Here is a 22336-nt window from a genome sequence, read left to right on the forward strand (position 1 = left end):
CCGAGAGTCGAAGGGGTGGGTGAGAAGAGTTTCGGGAAAATATTTTCTTTTTGCGGTTACTTAAGCGACCACCGGAAGGCATAAATCACAATACAAGATCTGTGATATGGATCCCGTTTGTTTGGGCACGATTAATATCTCGAGTTTTTTTTCCCTTTTCTATTACTTTCTTTCGAAAACGGTTCAACTTTTAATTCAAAATCCATGGATCGATGTATTCAATCCTATTTAAATAAAAAAAAGCATCCCATACCCTCCAATCATTTGCAAAACTATCGCAAATCAGAGCCTACTTTCACCATCAGATGCTCAAAACCGACCAATTATTAAACCATTACCCTTCTTTGTCATTTCGAGTGATTCGAACATTGGTTTGGGGCTCTTTTCACTCACTTATGAAACGTCCATAATCCATTTATTCTCAATACCGAAAATCCAAAACCGAGAAACCCAAAAGGAACATGGGTTGATTCGACATCTCAAGAAAATATCCCAGAAAACACACAAGAAAAACGATTTCGACTTCGAAGCGTCCGGTCGTGCGACCAAAACAATACACTACCGAGACGCCTACCGGTTCTCGGACCGGAGCGTGATCGGGAAAAAGTGAGTGTGAGTTTTTGTACGTAACCGCAACCGAACAAAACCAGAAGACCCTTTTCAACCGAAAGAAGGTTGCTATGAGCCAAGATCCTTTCCCATCCGGTCCATACACTCAACCCCCTAGAAACGCGGTACAATCTCGAGCGCATTAAGGTGGAACCTGCACGCCGTAGGATAGGACCAAGGCCAGAAAGGAGCGTTGCGGGGAACGAGAAGAGAACCGGGGGGGTCGGAAAGGAAAACTTTGACAATAAAAACCAAAACCCACAAACTTACAAGATGTTTTCTCGATCACACAAAAGTGTCCCACGTAGACGGGGAGGGACCGACTACTAACACACTTTGGGAAAACAAAAGAAAACGAACGGACCCGTTTGGAGCCAGATTTGTGGTAGCGTTTCTTTCGCAGTTGCTAGCTGGGGATATTATCGAACTACTTACACGATACCCCTACCTTTAAAACAGGTTTATATAGTAAAAAGGTGTGAATTGATTGTCGACTTTCCTAGCATAATTATCTGACGGTAAAGGAAAACAACATGTATTCGTTATGTAGGTTTGAACTGATAAAGAAATCACAATTCGACACATTTTTCAGAGATACATTTACTTCACTAATGCATGATCAAAGAAACAACTCATTGGAATTTCTCGTCACGTAACGATTAACGATACACTCTATTTCTTCATGATCTGCCATCATCTACCTTAAACGGGAAAACCTTAACGTCATTCCCATCTTACATCAGTGCTCTCTTCTTGTCTCCCAGTAACCGTAGCAGTTCAAACTTTGATAAAAGTTTGAACAACCACGCGGCATTTTACACAAGAGAACGAAAAAGCGACGATATATGCGACCGCAAATAACGTTACAAGAAAGAGAAAAGAAATTGAAAATAAAATTTCCTCCATAATGCTTTTGATGTGATTGAAAAATGAACAAACCTGAAATGAAACCCACGCCACGGACGATCAACTGGGGGAAAATCTGTCACCAGCGGGCGAAGAAGCTATCATCCGCCAAGGGCACCAACAGCGGAATTTGATGAACAGATAGGACACCCTTGTCCATAGACGGAAAGCCGAAGGAGCGGAACGAGAGTGAAAGCTGGTGATGAGCCTTCGCTTGTACCTTCGCATGTTGGTGCTTGGCAAGGGGAAAAAGAATAAAGGAAAAATCGTTTCATTCTCAGATTGATAGCAAACTAGGAAAGCCGGATGGTTTTATCGGCCTTAAAAGGATTGTTCTTGTCAGGTCGCGGGATTTAATTTTTTCCTCCCGTTCTCGTTTCATGAAGCGTTTCAATTTAAATATCGGAGCCATGTTCATCATCATCATCATCATTTGACGCAATACTGGTGGATTGGTGCATGCCCGACATCGGGCGAAATTTTTCATGTTTTGCTGAGTGAAAACAAATTCCCTAAAATCGTCCGCCAATCGCCCCGACGAAAGTAATAACGATTCAACTTTTCACCGGCATTCAGGCTTCCAATTACAAGGTAACCGCATTCGGTCGAAAACCAACGTTTGCATGTTCGTGATCGTGCGAGGCGAAAAACTCTACCTAGGTAGGGTGCAATTTCCGTTCTGCCATTCTTAAGTCTGTGATGTACGACTTCTTGGTTTTCTGTTTTCCACCAATCTCCAATGCCTATACGCCATCGTGGATGGTTTCGAACTTTGGTTTCGATCTAATTTAATTATCCACACAAACCATTCTTTCGTCGTATGCAAACCGATGCGCCAGGGGAAAAACCCGTCCAAAGTTTGAAGGCCGGCAATTTGTAGCATAATTTATGACAGTTCGATTTGCCTGTCGCTGTGTGTTTTTATTTTTCCTCCATTCTTTTTTGTTGTGCTGCCACCAAAGCCAGGCTAAATATCTGCAGCCTGAAAACGGTGGAAAACTTTTGCCCAAAATCCAAACCTACAGACAACGGACGACCCGAATGAATGTTACTGTCTACGGACAACTGAGCCAAATTTAGCTGTCAGTGTGTAATAATTACACGACGTTCGAGTTGCTAGCACCGAATTGGATGTTCCAAGGAGGTTTTATTTTATTATCTTCGACAAACTTGCTGATGGTATGATTATCCGTTACCGGAAAGTGCGGAAATTCAGTTTTTTAAGTTGTTTCTTTCAGAGTCCACTAGGACCAGAGGATGTAGGACATGGAAATCATACGAACTACTTCCAGGTGTTTGAAAAAGAAGAAATTGATGATAATATTTAAACAAAGCCAAATGAATAAAAACAAAACGAAAGAGACCTAACTTACGACGAGTAAAAAAGAACTTAACCCAGAGCTGCACGTCTGGAGTATTTTTAATCGCATCCAAAGACGAAAAACAGAGCGGGAGGAAATTTCACGATTTCCCATCTTTCCGGACCGAAACGCCATCTATCTCATCGAGCAGAAGAACGGCCATTTGCGAGCGGACATTAATAAAAAATTTAATTATGAATTTACATAAAAAATTATCAAATATCTTCAAATTACAGATAATATCTATAAATCATCCCGCTCAGAGAGGTTGCTATCAGTCCCCGAGGAGCCGTCGTCATTACTCCCACAACTCATGCTGGTCCGCGTCGGTTCTGGGGACACCGAGAGATTCTCTAAGGGCACAAGGAGGTATACTTCTTTTTTTTGCCGTTGCCTGCAGCAGTCTTTGGATATTTCTTCGGTGCCGACATCGTTCCTTCGGTTGGGCGTTTCGCGTGAATGACGTCCTGTGCTGGCTTTCTTTTTTCAGCTTCTCAGCGAAGCCGAGGGACTTGTCGCCGATGACATTGTCCACCGGAGGATCCCGAGAGAAAGCGAGTTTTTGTTTAAAAAAAAATGGACCAAAGACCCAAGGCCAAAGGGCAGAGTATCACGGAAAAATCACCTTCCATAGTCCTTCATTTCTTTATGATTTTCTACCATTCTTTTTTTATGGACCAATCAAACTGACAGCGGCGTCCCCTTTACGCGGGGAATGCCAAAGCAGCGAATGCCGTAAAGTCAAATGGCTTAAATTTAACGCTTGGACGCTTGGGGACACCTCACTCGCCGCTGCCATACCGCGGTCCCCGTTGGGGGTTTCCGTTGCAAAGATGGATGGAGATCAAAGAGTCGAGCGAAGGAAATCAACCATCGAACAAAAACATTCCGGAAGCCACACGGACGCGTGAAAAGGGTTTATCCACGTGACGTCCCTTACCGCCGTTTGGTTGGTTAAAATTAATTTATAATAAAATCAAATTAGAAAAACAACCACTCGGGGGGGCGGTTCGCGGACATACACAACGTCTCTCTAATGCCTACCGTGCAATGCCTATTCGTGTTTTAGAGCGAGCTTTCCCAGGGACCATTCCCTCCCAGGCGTTGGTTCATCGAACCGGTGGAACACAAATCAGCTGGGATTAGGTTTTCTTATTAGGTCCGAGGGATTGCAACTGCCGTAATCGAGCGAAGGATGGAGCCCAAACGCGACTACCACCGATGTGGCGATTCATGCGAAAAGGCAATCCAAAGCCAGTGCCACGTCACGAGAAAATGTCGTTGGAAGAACGTAAAACGTCTTAAGTGAAAACTAACGAGTTGTTAAAAACCCATAAACTGGTCCGAGCGAAGCGCTGGCCGAAGAAAAGCCTTCTGCCAGCAAACCGGAATGCACTGCCAACCAACACCAATGACCGTCTCGGAACCGCCTCATCTGTCACAACAGCGGCAGTGCGGTGTGGACCATCTTGTCCTGGCCGTAAGATATGAAACCGTAAGCCACCCATCAGATTATTTCCACCCTCCGTGTTTGACCGACTGGCCTGCCGCTTTCGAGTCGCTCTCCTCCCGCTCTTCCGATCCACATCGGTTTACGACGTCCCGAAAGAGCCACCATTCTTTGATGATCTCCGCTGTCGGGTAGTTAGTGGAGCGGCTGCAGCACAGCGATGGCCACGTAAGGCCGGTCCCGAAACCGTTGACAATTGCCCATGTGAGAATTCCCCGTTTTTATTGATATGGACCCGAACGCCACCGGACGGTACGGAATGATTGCCCACGCTTCGGTCGCGAATCTGTAGTTCCGGCTGGAAGTGAGGGGACAGCGAGGCTTGCGGGTAGTAAGCGCAGGCAAAATGTCACGAAGTGTTGTTAAAAAGAAATAAAACCTACGCTCGACCGACAGTTTTCCCTCGTCCCGGGGCCAAACCTTGGCCCTACCTGACAGAGGCTCTTCGGGGGTTTTATGTGATTATCGCACGTATTTTGGCATACGTCAAATTTTGCCAACAAAAATGTATCATTCATTTCCCGTGCTTCCGGCGGATGAAATAGGCAACGGAGACTGATACCGATACTGATGTACCTAATGTCATCACACATGGTTGCGTCTACTCTCTTTTCCGCAAATGTAGGTTGAACACGAGAGTAGTTCTTCTGAGATGACTTTGGTTGCGTAGTTCACCGTACAATGCAAATAAGAACACTTTCTGTACTCGCCGGTCTAGCTTTCATTCGAATATCATCAGATCTTGAAACAAAACAAATCACCGGAATAATAAAAGAGGAAAGAACTCAAGCTTGATTTGCTTTGGTGGTACAACGGACTCTAAACCCACCACACAGTTGGCCATCTAGCATTAGAGTCACTTCCATCAACCATTCGCTCAGTGGCAACGCTGGGGGAAATTTCTCCTCGTCCGCGATGTAATTGTAGATCGTGTAGTTTCCTTTTGGAAATGGGCAGGAGTCCTGCGGCGGGAGATTCGATGATTCCAACAGCGACGGATATATGGTGGCGTCCTTGGCAATGATCTGACATAGCGATCCATGTCCATCGACGAACTTGTGCTTCGCGCCCATGAAATCGATTTTGTATATCGTCCAATGAGCCTAACCGATGAGAAAGATAAAATCAACCTCTGTTTTGTCTAAAACCTACAGTTGAAGTTGAAGTACCTGCATCTCCGTGCCCGCATTTTGAAATACGGTGAAGGAACCAGCGATGCTGAAGGTGTTTTTCTGCTTGCGCGTCAAACGAATCGTGCCGTAGTCCACAAAATCTTCCCTTTCTCGCGGCATTGCCTCGAAGCTGTTCAGTATAACCTCATACATCTGTTGGTTCAAATGAGTACATACTTTTGAAATAAACCACAATCAGGTAGCAAGCGCTCGACAACTTACCATTCCATCCACTGCAACACAATAGAGCAGAACCCAACTACATAAAACCGCCAATAGGTAATTCATCTTTCACTGAACCTAACGAACTGTCCAAAACGTGTCGTCGTTCGCTGTTTTAAAACAACTCAACCGATCGTGATCGTCACGTCACGTTTTGATCTCATCTAACTGTGCCATGTTAACTAATTGCGTTGTCGTAAAATCTCACGGACGAAATGTTGTCGACGCAGTAATACACCTCGTAAAATGGGATCTACTCCTCCTACCCGGTTTATTTCAGAGTGTTCAAAACGAGATCACCACACGCGTTGTCTGCGCAGTCGGCGATAATGGTTCGTCACCGCCGGAAACATAGAGATTCCATTTCAAGAAAGGATTTCCCGTCTGATGCCATTTCTTTTCCAACACGAGAGAGAAAAAAAACACATCCACCACCGCCAAAGGAAGTCGATAAATCACCAGAAATAAATCATCTCCCCCATCCGGTTTCTTTTGCAGAAAGGATTTTCCACCCCGGTTCGAGCGATACCGCACGACGAAGGAGTTGGCATTTTAAAATCGGCACCCCGCGAAGAAAAAGGCACAAAAAAAGGAAGCAACTTCATTTATTTGGATTGGTTTTACATAAATTCCGCCTTCATCCTGCGCAAAAGTTGACGATTAGGGGTCGATGATATATTGGCAGCACTTTATAATGATTGGATTTGTGTCCGCGTCATCGACCGCGAGTATCTTTTCCAGGCGTTGGTTGTTGGGGAGGGGGCTGTAACACTCTCCACCCAAACGTGACTTGTTTGCGTGTTTGGGAGCGAGATGAGTCGGGTGGTCGGGTTTCTACCGATTGTGGGTGCGTGTTTTGCGCGCAACAAACGACCCAAGTTCATGCGAAGATGTCAGTGATTGTAATAAATAATAGATATTTCATCCGTTCCAAGTGGGGAGCTCATAACTCACCACTTTAGGCAGCGTGCAAGCGACGTTTCGAAGAAAACTGGCGAAAAACCGCCCCAACGCACACACTTCATTACGTCCGCCTCTTATTGTGTGCGTGGTCGGTGGAAATTCTTCCATGATGTCCTTTCTCTCGGTTCTCACCTGTCACAGTAAGGAACCCTCAGCCTTAACGGGGACGGCCTTCCTTTCGATGTTCCGAAGCTGTCAAAGCTCATTTTACCGAAATCCTTCGACGCTTCTTCACACATTAGCACTCGATTGTGTCTCCTTCTGGCAGATGCCACTCGACAGCGCCCTCCGGATGATGTATGGATTTCCGCAATACGATACGATTGCTTCACGCCAGCATACACAATCGAGCCTGCAGCCGGGCCGTATTTCATGTATTTATAGGATATGCGTACGATTTCGCACTATTTATGTACCCTACTTTTGATTTATTATGAGAACGAAAGGATGGAGCTTATCGGATTACGTCAAACAAAAAGAAAGCGAATGGACAATGCATTGGCCTACTTGGATAAAACAGATGCCTACACAAAGTACTGATGCTTCATTCGTATATGAAAACTCAAATAAGAAAGAAAAATACTTGCACCATTCTATTCTTGAGTTACATCAATCCAATAGACGGAACGAATGCAAAATAGAGAAACCAACGAACAAGTTTTCATTGATCAATAAATCAAACTCAAATTGCATAGTAAAATTGTTGATAAATATCAATACATTAAATCGCCATAAAACATCTCCTCCTCTTTACCGACCATTTTTTTCGCAATTCAATGACTGCCAAGTGGCCACAATTGGATAGCTTTAACTCAATTTGGCTTCCAGCTCAGTCCCAACCGAACCCCATCCGAACCGAACCGAACAACAACAACAAACGGTACAAGTGATGCCATATCCCACATACATCTTCGTATCGGTAACAAATCTCTTAACCCGCAAAAACACGTCTCTAAAAAAAGGTACGGCACACCCCGAAAAAAAACGGATGATAAACCATCTCCCCAAAGGCAGGCAGCTCGGACAGTTGTTCTTGTTCCGCCGCAATAAAAAAACGATTTTCCAATATCCTCCCAGTTCCGGCACATACGTTGTGGTAAGAAATCCTGTGTCTGGACGCAAATTTTCCACCACCGCTCCGTGCGTAAGATATGTGATCCGACTCAATTGCCCATTCAACCTCAACAAAGAAGAACTGTCGAATACTTCAAGCGTGGCGCGGCGTATCCTTTCCGGCCATTCTTTTGCTTTCTTTCTTGCTTGCTTGCTTGCTTTCGGGAGGGGTAGGAGACTCGGTCGGTGGCTATATTTTTATTTTCCCCCGATTTCCGTTTCCTTAATCCTTTTATATTTGGCGGAAAGCGGGCAAACAAAACCCAACGGGCACCTAACGAAAGAAAAGCCCTTCAGGCCCGGTGTCCTTTAGATCTCAAGTGGCAGATAGAACACCGATAGCATTGACGCTTTTCGCTTTTCGGTTCGATTCGGTTGGAGTTTTCGCATTTGTTTATACATTCACCCTCCACTAGCAAAAAAATCTCCTTGATCCGGAGTATTCGCTCGGTGGGAAGCGTGCGGTTTGATACAGTTTTCCGTGTGGGGGACGATTCTTTAAGGATTCCTCCTACGGGACGGTATTGATATGTAGAACATGTGAAATGAATATATTGTTTATTTTGCTTCCGCATCACACCTTCCTCCCTTATCGTGGCACGGAACTGCGATGGGCGATTTTTTGTTTGTTTCGTCAAAATTCCGAGGGTTGATTTCGCATTCTATTTTGGGGTACTTTTACGGAGGGTAGGAGTAATTGCTTGTATATACACACACGCAAAACGGTCCCTCGCGCGTTCATCACATATCGGAATCAGTTAACACAGTGCCCGCCAGCATCAACATCAACACACACGTGCATATGTTCGCTGCAGGAACCGTCCCGTGTTGAAGCGTAACGTCTTTTCCCGCACTCCGATGGCTGGAAAAACCTTCCGGCGTGGAAGGGAACGTGCCATAACTGGGACGATATGTTACTGTTTTAGCCCATTTTCTTCCCCCTAGCTGGGTGAATTTCAGTGGCTTTCGGATAGCAAAATGAAGCAAAAAAAGAAAAACCGATTCCCTATGGAATTGTGTCAATTTACTTCCAACTAACAACACACGAGATGATCATACGATTTGTGGCTACGTTGGGTAAAGTGATACGACTTTTGACACTTTATTCGCACCTGGAAGGATTGCCGTTTTAGTGCAATCGTCTTGCACACTCAACGGGATGCATTCCGTTGGAGGATTTGAAAAGAGCATCAGTAAAGAATTCATCTGCTTCAATACTTTTCTCACCCCTGGGCTAGAAAATTGATCGATTTAGCCAGCAGCAGCAGCTTAATGAGCCATTCGCATCAGACATAAGAACAAGGAAATACTCATATTTCGACGGCTTGCAGTTAATGGCTCATTCTTATCGTTCCGTTCCGGGACGCACACTTCCGACCCGAACGCTTTCCACGCCGTTCGCAATCATTCATCAAAAAGTCGTTATCTTTGAAATATTTCTTTTCTTTCACTTAATTTCCACCATATTGATGGTGAAGTCATAAAATTAATGTGCAATTTATGCATAAAACCGAAACAAGCGCTGCACAAAACGGAAGACGTGGAAAAAAAACACTCAAACCCGCACCAGATGACTAAGGCCCGGGTCGCGGTTTCACCCTCGTTGACGCCATTAAATTTCACAAACCATCGCAAATCTTCGAAATCATTCAACCATTGCCTCGCCATCGTGAAGAACGCGGGAGAACGCCACGAGAAAGCAGACGCCTCGCCTTCGTCGTCGTCGTCAATATCGTCTTAATCATTTTCTTTCTATTAAGCAATAATTTCTTCTTCCGTTTCGTCCCGTTTCATATCGTTTGATTTCATTTCATATTACTTGGTTTTCCCCGCTTGAAAGCCTTCATCTTTCATCCAGTGGTTTGAAAAAAGAAGAGAAATTGGCAGCTCGGAAAAATCCGCGATATGCACGATGGAGTCGAAGGACGGGAGGAGTTGAAAAGGGATTTCTTTTCCATAAATAGACTGTTCATTTGGCTGAGGAAGAATCACTTACGAGCATTAGAGAGCGTCGATCAACGTTCACAAGATACCGTATGGAGCCGAACAAGGAAGGGTGTCCTCCGGAAAGGGACGAACTCGTGGCGCCTCGTTGGGCTGGTGAAATTGAAAAATTTTCTACAGATAAATTATGCATGCTAAATTACCATACATAATAGATAAATAATGTATTCAATATTTATCCCGCAATATCAATTACCTCCTTTTCTTGAAAGTAGAGTTCCTCAAGTTCATTTCTCTACTATCACCCAAACCAGAGGTTACGGTTGAGTTCTTTTTTAAATAATCTCTTCCGTTTATAGAAAAAAGCGGAGTTTAAACATATTTCGCAAACTTCCGCCACGTTCTTCGCGAAAATTTGATACTAAAAAGAAATAAAATCATATAAAACATCGACTCGAAGCCAAGCGTTTTGCTTCACCTTCATCGCCACATTGAAACATGTTCATCTTGTTTGGTTGAAAGGAGCAGGAAACATCCAGCTTTCATGAGGCATGACGTTACCTCTTATAGAATTCCAGAAGATAGCATTTTACCCATTTTTCGAAGCCTTTGCTTCTCTTCAATCCCTTCTCAGTTTGTACCATTATCATTATTGGTATTTATGGGATTGTTTTATTTACATCATATTTAACCATAAACCTTTACATTTGTTACTTTGTTGTTGCTATAACATTTGTCTGTCACTTGGCACTTGCAAGTGCCTGCGAATTAACACATTTAACTCTCCGTCTTTGCTTAGAATGCTAAATACTTTGACTTCCCTGCTAATTTCAACAAACCCTTTCCATCCACAAGTGGACACAATTAAGTCCATTGTGTGTAAGCAGGCCGCACTCCGAAACGATGTTGTCTTTTATGTTTATGTTTTTAGAAATTAATTACATTTCAACTTTCACGTTTCCCTCGTGTGCATGTGTGTATCTTCCCCGCTCCAACCATATCTTACTTTTGAGCTACTGAAGAGCTCTATGTGACAAACTTATTCGGCCCGTGACGCCTCGGCTATCTTGTCTAGCAGTGAAACCCCTTGGAAAGGAGACTCCCAAGTCGGTCCTGTGGGCCTTTGGTGCACCGTTCATACTCCACATTGTGCTAACATAATTTACAACAGCTCGCACTTTTGACGCATCTCGGCGTACTGCCTGGAATGGGACTTCACAGTGGGAAAGTTAAAAAAAAGGACGTCACCTTTAGCCGCTGCTGGGACATCACACGAGTTGCGACTCACCCTACAGATCACTTCCTTTGGGGAGACTCGCCATCAGCAAACCTGATAAGACCCGTAGCTCAAGCTGCTTTTCTCACTCCCTCTTTTTAACGCGACCAGCAGAAGGACTCTAACCCCGCTTCTTAATAGATGGTCCTCGGAGGGGAACTGACGCTAGCCACAAGAATTTTAAATTATTTCCACCCTCCTAACTCTGCATGCGTTTTGACCACCTTACTCACACCGTCCTTCCTCTATCTTGTTTACCATAACTCCTGCGCCATAATTTTGGCACGAAAAAGTCCAGGGAGTTGTTAGAAAAAAGAGGATCTCTTTTGAAATAAAATAAGAAGATCGGGTCCCAACGCCGGTCACGTTTCTCCCAATGCTCGGACCACTTGATGGGTATACAAAGCTAAGCTCGACGATGTAAGGAAGCTGCGTACACGTCGCCTCCTTCTGCCCTGGCCACATGTTATCTAGCTATAACAATAGTAATATATTTTGCTCATATGCAATTTTAAATAATTGTAACGGTTGGAAGAATTTCACCTACTCAACCCCCCACGCTCCAATCCCTCCCACTCCTCATCCTTCCCCGCCGTTACAACCCATATGGTCTTCGCGAATCCTTTTGGACGGACCACGCGAATTTTAATTTCATTATTTCTCCAAACTGCTCGACACGGAACTCGCCGTAGCGTTTAATGCTCTCCCTGCTCGCCGAGGATCACATCCATATTACGTGCCCCTTATTATTATTATTATTACTATTTGCGTTTGCGATGCTCAGTGGACATTTAAAGAATTTTAAAAATTACAATCTCTTTGTACATGCAAAACAGATAAACGTGCGCGCCCCTGCTCCGGGTTTCCGACGATGCGTTTTGAGGCCCGAAGAGGAATGCCCAAGGGAGTGTTATACTCTTTTTCACTAACCTTCATGCTTTATCCGGTGCCAAAGTAAATGTTGCCGTTGGATGTTTTTTGTTGTTGTTGTTATTTGTTTTTGCTGTTGTGGTTGTTGTGAATTGTCAACGAAACCATCTTCCGGTTCGCTTTCCCTCAAAAGCAAAGGGCCCCAACTCACGGTGCCAACGCAGGCATTCCATTGCACTGGGCCCGAGACCTGGGTGTGTATCGTAATAATAATGTTTTATGTAATTATGCTTGTTTTTTAACTTTCTTCTCCCTTGATAGTACCGGCTTCCAGTGGGAGGCCACCTTGCTTTTAATTTATATTTTTATTTAATTCCTACCCAGATTTTCCGCCGGTTTCTCCTAACCGATCCACCTTCGAGCCGCGCGGATCCTTGTGGAGCCATTTCTCAAATCTATTCAGCCCTTTTTCACTTACTACACACACCTTTTCCAGCTTTCCCTGTCTGCTTTGTTCTCCTTATCATGTGTTCCGCGGTTGCGTTGCTACTTTTCTATATTTATCCTTTTAACATTTCAATCTACCCCGTTTTTTTTGTCTTTGTCGTCTTGCTTTTCCCACCCGCACCCGTGTTCCGTTTCCTGCGACACATACGGAACATGGCGCACATTTTGAAATCGCAGATGCGTGATGGCTTTTGCATTTTGCACGCTGCCGTTGATTACGTCCGTTTGCGCGCATCTTTTTTCGCACGACGTTGGCGAGAACGAAATTCATTTGTCCTGTCTGTTGCTTTTTATTCGTTTATCTTCGCCTGCAACGTGCGCAATACGTGAGCACGATGTTCCTTTTTCGAATATTGTAATTTCGCAACATTCATCTGACAGTTTCATATTTAGATAAGCATATTAAAAACAAACAAAACCAGAACACAGAGGCGTACCGCGATAGTAAGATCCTTTTTAAGGCCACCCTTTTCCTATCCTTTGACTTACGTCGTGGCCTTTCAAAATGCTTTTTCTTTTTGAGACTAAATACGTGACCATATTTCCACTTCAGGTCCTTGATGTTGAGAAAAAGAACACGTTTTGCGGAATATATTGCAAGAGATATAAAATAGAACAGTTTACATATTGGTAAACGGTTGGGACAACTCTGTGAGTGAATATCTTAGGTAGATAATTAGGTAGATTTGTTAATCTCACTATCCAGAGACAGCAACATTTGACGAATTTCTTCTTCGTCCACTTTGTCTATAACAGCCACATTGTGTTGTTCGGAATCGGTGACGTGATGTAGAATGGCCATCATTCCACGAGTAACACGTCCATTCAACTCGACCGTGGCCCGATATTTTACAACCGACTCCAATATGCTGCGATTCAGGAAAACGGCCGCAACGTACATATCGCACGGGGTCCATCCGTCTTCCTGGGCGTATACTTCCCATTCGACCTTATTGAGAACCCGGATGGCGGGGTTGGATGTTTTCATAAACGTCTCAAAGCGCCATCGGGTAGAAAACTGCGACATCAGTGAGACAACTGTTTCCCAGGGAAACACCTGTACGGTCATTGGGGAGTTGTTGAGAACGATGTGAGCGGCTTCCGGATCGGTGAAGAAGTTGAATTCCGCGGCAAAGGCTGTATTGCCAACACCATGCCGGTTTCCGCCCAGTATGTACAAGCTGGCTATCTTGTCCTTCACCTCGGGGTACATCTTATAAAGTAAGGCCACGTTCGTCAAGGGTCCAACAGCTAGAAGGGAAATTTGATTGGGATACTAAAACGAAAAGAAAGTATACAAGCTTACAAACTTCGACGCTGAGTGTTCGTTCTTACCCGCAGGAACAAATCCTTCATCTTATGGACCGCATGCTCTGGTGTTTGGATCCGTTTCACAGGCTTCATTCCAAAATCGACGTCCCCGAAACCATTTTCACCCCAGAAGTAATGGGAATCTTTCCGATCGGGAGGTGGCGTTATAAGTGGTTCCTTAGCACCAACATACACTGGCACATCGGTGCGGCCGAGGGCCTCCAGAATTCGCAGCACATTTACTTCAACGTCCTGCACCTGTGCATTCCCATGCGTGCAGGTTACGGCCTGGACGCAGATGTTGTACTTCTCTTCGTTCATCAGCAGCATCGTCAATGCCCAAGCGTCGTCTCCTCCGGCGTCCAAGTCCAAAATTACTCGACGAACTACACCAGGTGTCTTACCTTCTTCCAGCGGACACTTTGAAGCTGCAGAGCAGCTCGCTACAAAAGACGCCAGCAACAGCCACACCGAAGATGCCCAGCTTATTCGAACGACTTGATTCATCTGAAAGCCCAAAACCGAAACAAACCATGCCTCATTTCAGTTTCCGATGCTACAAATTGGACGTAATAAGCTATAAAATTTATTCCTCCGGATAAAAAAATGCCAGCAATTTATGAGCTAGACAAATATCAATTTCCCCTCGTTAAATTTTGTATTCCCTCGGTCGACATCGTTGGTCGGCCATCCCACCGGTCGTATCCTGATTATCATTAGTCCTTCGCCGCGGCGCCTGGTGGGGAAACGGAGAAGGCAAACAAATCTCAACCATCCCAAACGAACCTCCTTTCAGCCGTTTCGGGGGGAGGTGGGGGTGGCCCTCAAGTCCTACACGAAATCAACAATCTTTAGCTTACAGGAAACAAATTGAATTGATTTGATCTTTTCTCTCACAGGAACTTTTTTTTTCCTTCCAACCGTCGTCCCACTGTCCATCTCTTTTCAATCATAAATAATGTTGCCCTTTTTGACTTTTCGTTCCCTTCTCGATTCACACTCATCTTTGGGCGGACGGTTTTCCATCCGCATCCGTCGACAAACTCATGTGTCCTGCCTACCTTTTACCGAACCAACCAACCCCACCTTCTTCTCCGAGCCGAAGGATCCTCTCGAAACTGTGGCGAAGATGTTACACGACCGTACCTAATCTTCTATTCAGATTTTACACGATGACCTCATTGTAAATGCACCCTCGGGCTCGCTGTTCTGAGATATTACGGTTTTTTTATCGTACGCCGCCGAGAATCGGATCGGATTCCCTGTCCAATTCTGACCACTGTTTGACCTAGCACAGATTCCTGCCCTCGAAAAATCGGAATTGCTTGCCTGATAGCTGCCTTGCCATGTATTGCCGTTCCGTCTTTTCACGCTCCTTTAGATGGCACAAAGAATGGATGGTTTCCTCTCAGGAAAAGCCCACCGTTCTGAAAGATGCGAAACGATTTATTCACAAATCATAAATAATATCCTTAAGTGGGTTTATGATGTTGGTCTTTTTCGATCTGAATGAGAAATCAGTCGGTTGGAAACATTTGACTAATGGAACCGAGTGAAAACTGAAAGGAAGGAATCATATCAAAATTATGATTGATTTGATACGATATATCCAAAAGTCACGATGCTTGAAAGTAGCAAGGTTAGCAAACTCAATCAATTAGCAACCAGCTCAATCTATTTGTATTTGTTGTAAACAATTAAGACATTCTCCATTCTACACATTCAATTTTAAAAACATTACACTTTTCGTTACGAACACAAATTCGACTGACCTTCCTGATTTAGCACAAGACACAACCGATCGACACCTGTGGCACAATCCGACTGACTTTGGATTGCAACTTGTGCTAACATTACTTGTTTTTCTTGTAGCTATGTTGTTACCTTTGTTTTCTGTATGAATTTATTATCGTCTTGCTGCTCGTTTAAAAGCCGTTTTATTGTTCTTCTCTACTCTTCACCTACTGTTTGTTTTGCATGATAGGTTGACGTTGAGAATTAACTATTTCTTGCCTGTCGTCAGTGCTCGCGGGTTTATCGCTACTGTTCGTAACCTGTTTTGCTAAATATGGCCATAGAACAGGCACGCAGTCGTGCAGATGTTTTGAACCTATCGGACAAGAGTCGAACATTGAACTCATGGAAGGAAGTTCAAGATGTGATGACTGCTACTAACTGTTTGCAATCCAAGTAGGCGACTGTTTATCACATAACTGATAATTTAAGACATACACACATGATTGACTTGCATTAAGGACGGGTAGCTCAAAATATTGTATATTCCAAAATACTTTAATTTAATTATCTTTAATTATTTAATTTATTTTCTTTCACGATTTTCCTCTTTTGCCGATTCCTACATTTTCTTTCTTTTCCATTCAGTCGGCTACAATGACCACAGTGTATTGTCACGTCACACCTTATCTTGAAAAGCACTCACCTATGCCCTTAACGAATACTTGTTGTAGTTCTCGGTAGTTTTTCTCGTTTCGAAATTCCGTAGGCAAAAACAGAAAAACTTTCCTGCCTAGTGAAGCATTTACCCTGGCGCGCTGATTAACTTTCCACTTTCGCTATAATTTATTCACCTAAATCCACTATAATATCATGCGATGCTCAACCCGTTTCCGGTAGTTTCCAAGTTCCGGAGTGCTAAAGCATGGCTTTTCCGAGAGGTCTTCCGTGACTCTTCATCGCGTCGCTTCCGCCAACGGCCCTCCAACATCGCAACCAAACCGCGAGGACATGCTACAAATAAAAATGTGATTGCAATCCTCGGACCGGCAGCATCTTTGCCACCCGAAAGCCTACTCCTCGCGGCCCGCGGACGATGTTTATGGAAGGTCTTTTAATAAACCGCTCCCGTCTCTCTCACCTGGCGTCTCCCTGCAGCCACGAGCTCAACGTCACTTTACACACATAAACCACAATTAGCTCTTCCCCGCAATGATAATTGTGAATTATATGGTAATGTATTGCGCTCAGTTTTGGGTTTGGTCCACCCGACCGACCCCACGATCCTGCTTCCGAGGCACCAAACTTTCCACACCATTGGACATGATCGTCGCGAATCGGTACGCGCCCGATTTGCTGCTTTTTGCTGCCATCTTCAGAAGACCACAAATTAGTCAGCCTTTTTCCGGGGGGCCAAAACGTGCCAAAACTTTGGTAAGAAAATATCAAGAAGTGCGCGGCTCGAAAGGGTTAGGGGGTAAACATTAAAATAGGAATTAATTCACCCAGAGACTGGTTCGTCCGAGGTGCAAACCAGCAGATAGCTCCGTTCACCTTTCCTGGCCCGGTTGAAATAGACCAGATCGTTTCCGGTTTCCCCTAACCCGCGCGATCCTCCGAAACGGAAGAGAAAAACTCCAATCCGTGTCGGCCGCGACGTGGAAAGTAAATTAATTTATGCGCTTTTTTACCGAGAGCCAATGCTTCGAGCAGCGCGACCTTTGTGTTACGGCACATCGCTTCCGATGCGAGGAGAGTGGCCGCTTTACTTCCGGTCCGGAGTACTTGTCGGAGAACAGGCACAAGGCTCGTCTTGTGGGACCGCTAAAGCACCTGAAATAGCACCGACCGACGGATGACAGCGAAATGTTTTACCGCAGATTAACTCTTAATTGTATAAATACGTATGTATTATCGAGTTCAGTGCACACCTACTTTTCACTAAATTTATTTCACCACTCTTTTCAACCGAACAGAATTTCCAAGGAGTAGTTAAATCAATTTAACTGTACAATTTATGGATGTTTCTGAAAATGAAATATGACTTAATTTATAAAGAAGCACACTTTATTTGAGAAATTTCTTTTAGTAACCATCATTTCGTTGGGAACTTCTTCACGTCGTTCCTACTTTTTTATCCATTTCTAACATCGAATGATGTAGGGAACGGTGGAATAGTCACAGTAGGATTTCTACTGGTCGTAAATCCAGGTAAGGCCGTCACGGTGTACACTGGTAAAACGGTGGCAGGATAGGCATTCCCGTAGGACGAACCTCTGTTCCAATCACCGTCTCTGTCACCACGATAGTCGTCGTCTCCTCCTCTGCCACCATGATCGCCATCATGGTGAGCTACAGATGAATTCTGTGGGAGAGAGCATTTTTCCAATCTTCAAAAATACACAAAACTAAATTTGAACAACTCTTAACTTCTTACGATTAAAATGATGCCAAATACGAGAACGTAAAGTAACGAATCCATGATGGGATCTAGTTTGACTGACGTATGGGGATTGTAAAACCAATGGACAACTGCCCCTTTTATGAACGTGCAGTGCACTTGTTTATTTATTTTCATTTCCCACCACCTCCACTGCTGTGAAGCAAATTAAATTGTTCATTTTCTGGTAATTTTCGATAATTTGTCTTCCGGATGTTTCGGTTCGACGCGCAGCAACTCAACATCCACAATGGGTTCAATTTATCACCAGTTTATTCCACAAATTGACCCGTTTTGGCAAATAGTACCAACCAAGGCAAAAAGAAAAACACTGTCAACCCTCTCACCACCGGTCATCGCTCAAATGCACATCCGATGACGAGCAATTGCATTTGCATGACGTGAGGTCGAAACACACTCGAATCGAATATGCAAAAACCAATTAAGTGATTTAATTTTAAATCATGCATCATAAATCAAACTCCATTCGCTCATAATCAACTCGTGCCCATGAAATATTCATTCCACCACGGCCAATGTTGCGTCAATTCAATCAAACCCAATTCTGTCCGGTTCACACCAATGTTTGTCAGCATCGCATAAAAGAGAACAAGGGAGAACCACGGGATGAAGCTTGTCCTACCACCGGATTATCATTATAACCGAAACATGTACGGCGTCCGGCGACCCCAAACTTGGATTGGATTGAACTTGTTTTATTTATTTTAAATTTCTCACCTACTCCAAGCGTCACCCTCTCTGTGCAGATTTGGATGCAACGTGAAAAAAGTCGAAACGTGCATAAAAACACCGTGGCCAGCCGCTTTTCGATGCCAATGCCATCGGACAGTATATCACTCGGATGGAGAGGTAGATGTCAATGGCAGGAGATAGTAAAATATGCATATAACCATCGAATACAATAACCCCCTACTAGATCGGTCCCTCCGGTGGCGGTGCAATCGGTCGAACGGTCAGCACTCTGGGCTCTCGGATGTTACATATTTGATGCCCGATGGCAAACCAAACATTCGACACCCGGGGAGCGCACATTGAAAAAGCGAATCCCGACACCTAACTGACCGCAACGTGAGGACCAAGTGCGAGCTGCAAGGAGGAAGGTGGAGTTGGGGGCGAGAGGGAAGATGGGCAGATTGAAACGAGGAAATTGACACTCAAACCGATTCCCCAGCGGAAAGCAATGGCCAACGGAAAGCGAGCAACGATGACAACGTTTTCATCACGCCCCAGAGCTCGACGCTTTGCATACCTCGCAGGCGCATCGACAACGGATTGGATTCAAATATGCAATTATTTGCTCTTTTACCTTTCCCACCCTGTGACGATTCTGGGTTCGGTTTGGGCAGGAAATGCCTGTAGCGTACGGTGGTGGATGAATGGGACCATCTCCAATATTTTCCGGCAGCACGTAGCCACACATGAACCGAGCATTATCTGGCTTCCGCCAATCCTGAAAAGTCTCCTCTCGAGTGCCTGTGCACGCGTTGGAAAAAGGGTCGGGAAACGCTCTTGATCAAACCGCAGTTATTATTGATACACCCATAACCATGCACCGCGGCGGCACTGGCGGTGCATCCCGGCACTTCACTGTGAAACGATGGACATGCTCTATGTGAAGAGAAGGGAAAAACTAAAACACGAAAGATTGACTTGCAGGGCGACGGACGAAGCCAGGGATTGAAAACCGATTCGTTGGTCAACGAACGGTTCGTTTACCAATTTAAACCGGCCATGGATAGCATCCGTTGGGAGGTTTGCAATTTACAATCCACGCGTATCGTACCGTGCCAGAAAATTTGATTTGTCAGACGAAATTGGTAGCATCTGTTTCCTATTTTCCGATTCATTTCCCGTTTGGCAGTTCAGGTTCATTGTGACGTGACCAAGTGCACTTTTGTGCATTTCTGTTAGAGATTTCAGTTTCCCTGTGAGCTGAACCGTGTTTTCGAAACGTTATAAGTTAAATCAGACCTAAGCTAAAAGCTTATAAATTCAATTTATTTTAAGTATTCGTCAAATAACATTATATACTCAGGTAAAAAAAGCGATTTTTAAATAATGTTTAAAGCAAAGCTCTACTGTGAATTATGTTTTAGATATGTGAGCAAACAAATATTTATAGTTAGTACACATTGCACAATTAATTGCCGGATGTCTTATCGGTCGCACATTGCACGTGCGCACATTGCATCCGTAAGTTGCGGATACTAGTGACGCAATATCAGAAATTTCAAGTGGTTCGAGTGATTCATCATTCTATCAATAAATGGCAAAATTGAAGCAACACTTGTTCCAGTACTATTCGAGATAGCATCGAAGCAAGATGGCTCGTTTTACATTCCTTACAATTGCTGGTACAGTGCTCTTTGGAGCTCTCACCAATGCTGGTTCGTTTAGTGCAGTTTTCAATATCCAAATGTGATCGTTTATAATAATCATTTGTTCTTTTCGTTAATTTGACTAATTCAAGCTACCGACTGTCCCTATTGCTTTGGAGTGTGGGACTGTGATGCAGATCAAACGATTCCGAGTGTTCCCTGTACTGCCGCTCTTGTGAATGAAACGGTAGCCAGGTTGGCTAAAATTTATGTCAACCTCACTGAATATACCATTCCCACAACGGTGTATAGTTGTGTGAAGGTGGGGTTGGGACGTTCCAGTAAGTGTGCTCAGGCTTCCATGTTAACCAAGATAAAACCTTAAGAGAGGCATGCGTCTTTTTGTTTCTTTTTAGAAGGATCAGCCGACATATTTGCAGTACAAGGATGCACATCCGGCACGAAAAGCATTTGCGGAGAGGCCACGTGGGATTCTAGTGGCTATCTAAGTTGCTACTCTACTGCGGGTAATCAATCACTGCACGATCTCAGCGGGTCACAATCACTGCACGATCTAGGACACAGCGTGCTCACAGGTGTGCTACTGAGCGTTGCAGTTCTTATCAGTGCTTTCGCAATGTCAAGCTAAAGATAATCAAAGTTGCTTCTTATTCCGAGCAGCGTGCTTCTAATGCATTCGGCTTAAATAAACAACGCGTACGAGCAACAAACAAATCGATACCACGGCAATCGATACCCCCCTAGGGGCCACTTTATCGCTGTAGTCTTCGTAGTCATCCGAATAGTGATGTATGTTGCAGTTAGCCGGTTCGCACGTACTACAGGACATTGACTCTAAGATTTTGTCACAAAGCGGGATGCTCTTGTAGGTACACCCTTTCATGAAGTAGTCCTCCTGGCCACTCATTTTGAACTTGAAGCACTTAAACTGCGTCTTGTCAGCTTTCTCCACGTCGATGTTCTCGTTGAGGCGCGCAAAGATGTTCAAATATCGCTCGGCTAATTCCGTGTTGCATTGCATCGAGTCACCTTGGGTATCGCACGCATTTTCATCGCCTTGGGCAACACAGTGCATACATTGGTTATCCGATCCTAGCCAAATAATTATAAACTTAGTTAAGATACATCGGAAAGCCGATTTCAATGCTATCTTTCTGCTTACCGTTAACAATTTTTACCATGATTAAAATAGCGCAAAGAATCAATCCTGACAAAGCCATATCCTCTCAGGTGTTATTACTGTTGCTGGCTCGAAACGTGTCCGGCGAATGGTTCGTTCAACATATTTTTAAAATGAAAAAGTTGAAATGATAAAAAATGTACACCGCAATTATGGGAATCACCCACAGACCATCGTCCTTGAGAAGCTTTTCTGTAAATAACATTCGCTATCCAAACACACTACTTTGACAATGTGCATAGATATTTCATGAAAAATGTTTTTAAGTAAATTGTTTCCGATATCGAATCTATCAGGCAACATTTTCATAGACAACAAACCCCTGCAGTTCCCCATTTACTATTCTGTGCTGGAATAAATTTAATAAACTTGGACAATCTTTTCTATCCCATATAGCGAACACATTACAATAAACCATGTTCATTCCTTCCAACACTCCTTACGGCTACCCACGTGACAAAATGAACAGGTTCAAATTGCTTCCTCACTTAACTATGCATGGCAGGATGGAGTCAATCAGGCCAGACATGGAGGGTATGAAAATCGGAAATATTTTCGGCGATCCAGCGGTGCCGTGGATGGTTACTGTCTAATGCCTTCCCGTCCGAAGAGTTCCGTGCTTAGCACCATCTTATCGGAACAAACAAGGACGTGCAAGCGTTACGATGGAACGGTGGAAGTTCATCAGCGCACGCTTTCCGGCGTCGAATTCATATTAATAATTAAAATAATTAATTAGCCAAACAAAGGCAAACAGCGGCGTTCGGCCTGACCGAAGTCGAGAAAGGATAAGGAAACTCGATCCTTCCAATCGAACATTCCTTTTGCGCCACACACACACACACACACACATACACG

At 44.2% G+C, this 22336-nt stretch overlaps 3 protein-coding genes across 3 annotated transcripts; 1 reads left to right on the forward strand and 2 right to left on the reverse strand.

The window, feature by feature from the left end:
• Positions 1-5171: 5171 nt before the first annotated feature.
• Positions 5172-5846, reverse strand: LOC131260048 (uncharacterized). Its single transcript, XM_058261700.1, has 3 exons — positions 5781-5846; positions 5556-5711; positions 5172-5489 (listed from the first exon to the last, which is right to left on the reverse strand). Exons 1-3 carry the CDS (start codon positions 5844-5846, stop codon positions 5172-5174), a joined length of 540 nt encoding a protein of 179 aa, XP_058117683.1.
• A 7283-nt stretch (positions 5847-13129) lies between these two features.
• On the reverse strand, positions 13130-17841 carry LOC131260051 (pyrimidine-specific ribonucleoside hydrolase RihA-like). The gene is made up of 3 exons (XM_058261704.1): positions 17773-17841; positions 13789-14271; positions 13130-13729 (listed from the first exon to the last, which is right to left on the reverse strand). Exons 1-3 carry the CDS (start codon positions 17839-17841, stop codon positions 13130-13132), a joined length of 1152 nt encoding a protein of 383 aa, XP_058117687.1.
• A 2422-nt stretch (positions 17842-20263) lies between these two features.
• On the forward strand, positions 20264-21006 carry LOC131259316 (uncharacterized). The gene is made up of 3 exons (XM_058260774.1): positions 20264-20346; positions 20430-20618; positions 20694-21006. Exons 1-3 carry the CDS (start codon positions 20283-20285, stop codon positions 20924-20926), a joined length of 486 nt encoding a protein of 161 aa, XP_058116757.1. The 5' UTR covers positions 20264-20282; the 3' UTR covers positions 20927-21006.
• Positions 21007-22336: the final 1330 nt, after the last annotated feature.

This window comes from Anopheles coustani, chromosome 3 (assembly GCF_943734705.1).
Source record: "Anopheles coustani chromosome 3, idAnoCousDA_361_x.2, whole genome shotgun sequence".
Classification (NCBI taxonomy): domain Eukaryota; kingdom Metazoa; phylum Arthropoda; class Insecta; order Diptera; family Culicidae; genus Anopheles; species Anopheles coustani.

Coding starts and splice junctions, on each gene's coding strand:
- LOC131260048 (XM_058261700.1), bottom strand. CDS start 5,846: ATGAATTACCTATTGGCGGTTTTATGTAGTTGGGTTCTGCTCTATTGT. Junction 5,712..5,780: donor GTGTTGCAGTGGATGGAATG/GTAAGTTGTCGA, acceptor TTGAACCAACAG/ATGTATGAGGTTATACTGAA. Junction 5,490..5,555: donor ATGCGGGCACGGAGATGCAG/GTACTTCAACTT, acceptor CTCATCGGTTAG/GCTCATTGGACGATATACAA.
- LOC131260051 (XM_058261704.1), bottom strand. CDS start 17,841: ATGGCGATCATGGTGGCAGAGGAGGAGACGACGACTATCGTGGTGACA. Junction 14,272..17,772: donor AGACGGTGATTGGAACAGAG/GTTCGTCCTACG, acceptor TTGGGCTTTCAG/ATGAATCAAGTCGTTCGAAT. Junction 13,730..13,788: donor TGAAGGATTTGTTCCTGCGG/GTAAGAACGAAC, acceptor TTTTCGTTTTAG/TATCCCAATCAAATTTCCCT.
- LOC131259316 (XM_058260774.1), top strand. CDS start 20,283: ATGGCTCGTTTTACATTCCTTACAATTGCTGGTACAGTGCTCTTTGGA. Junction 20,347..20,429: donor TGGAGCTCTCACCAATGCTG/GTTCGTTTAGTG, acceptor GACTAATTCAAG/CTACCGACTGTCCCTATTGC. Junction 20,619..20,693: donor GGTGGGGTTGGGACGTTCCA/GTAAGTGTGCTC, acceptor GTTTCTTTTTAG/AAGGATCAGCCGACATATTT.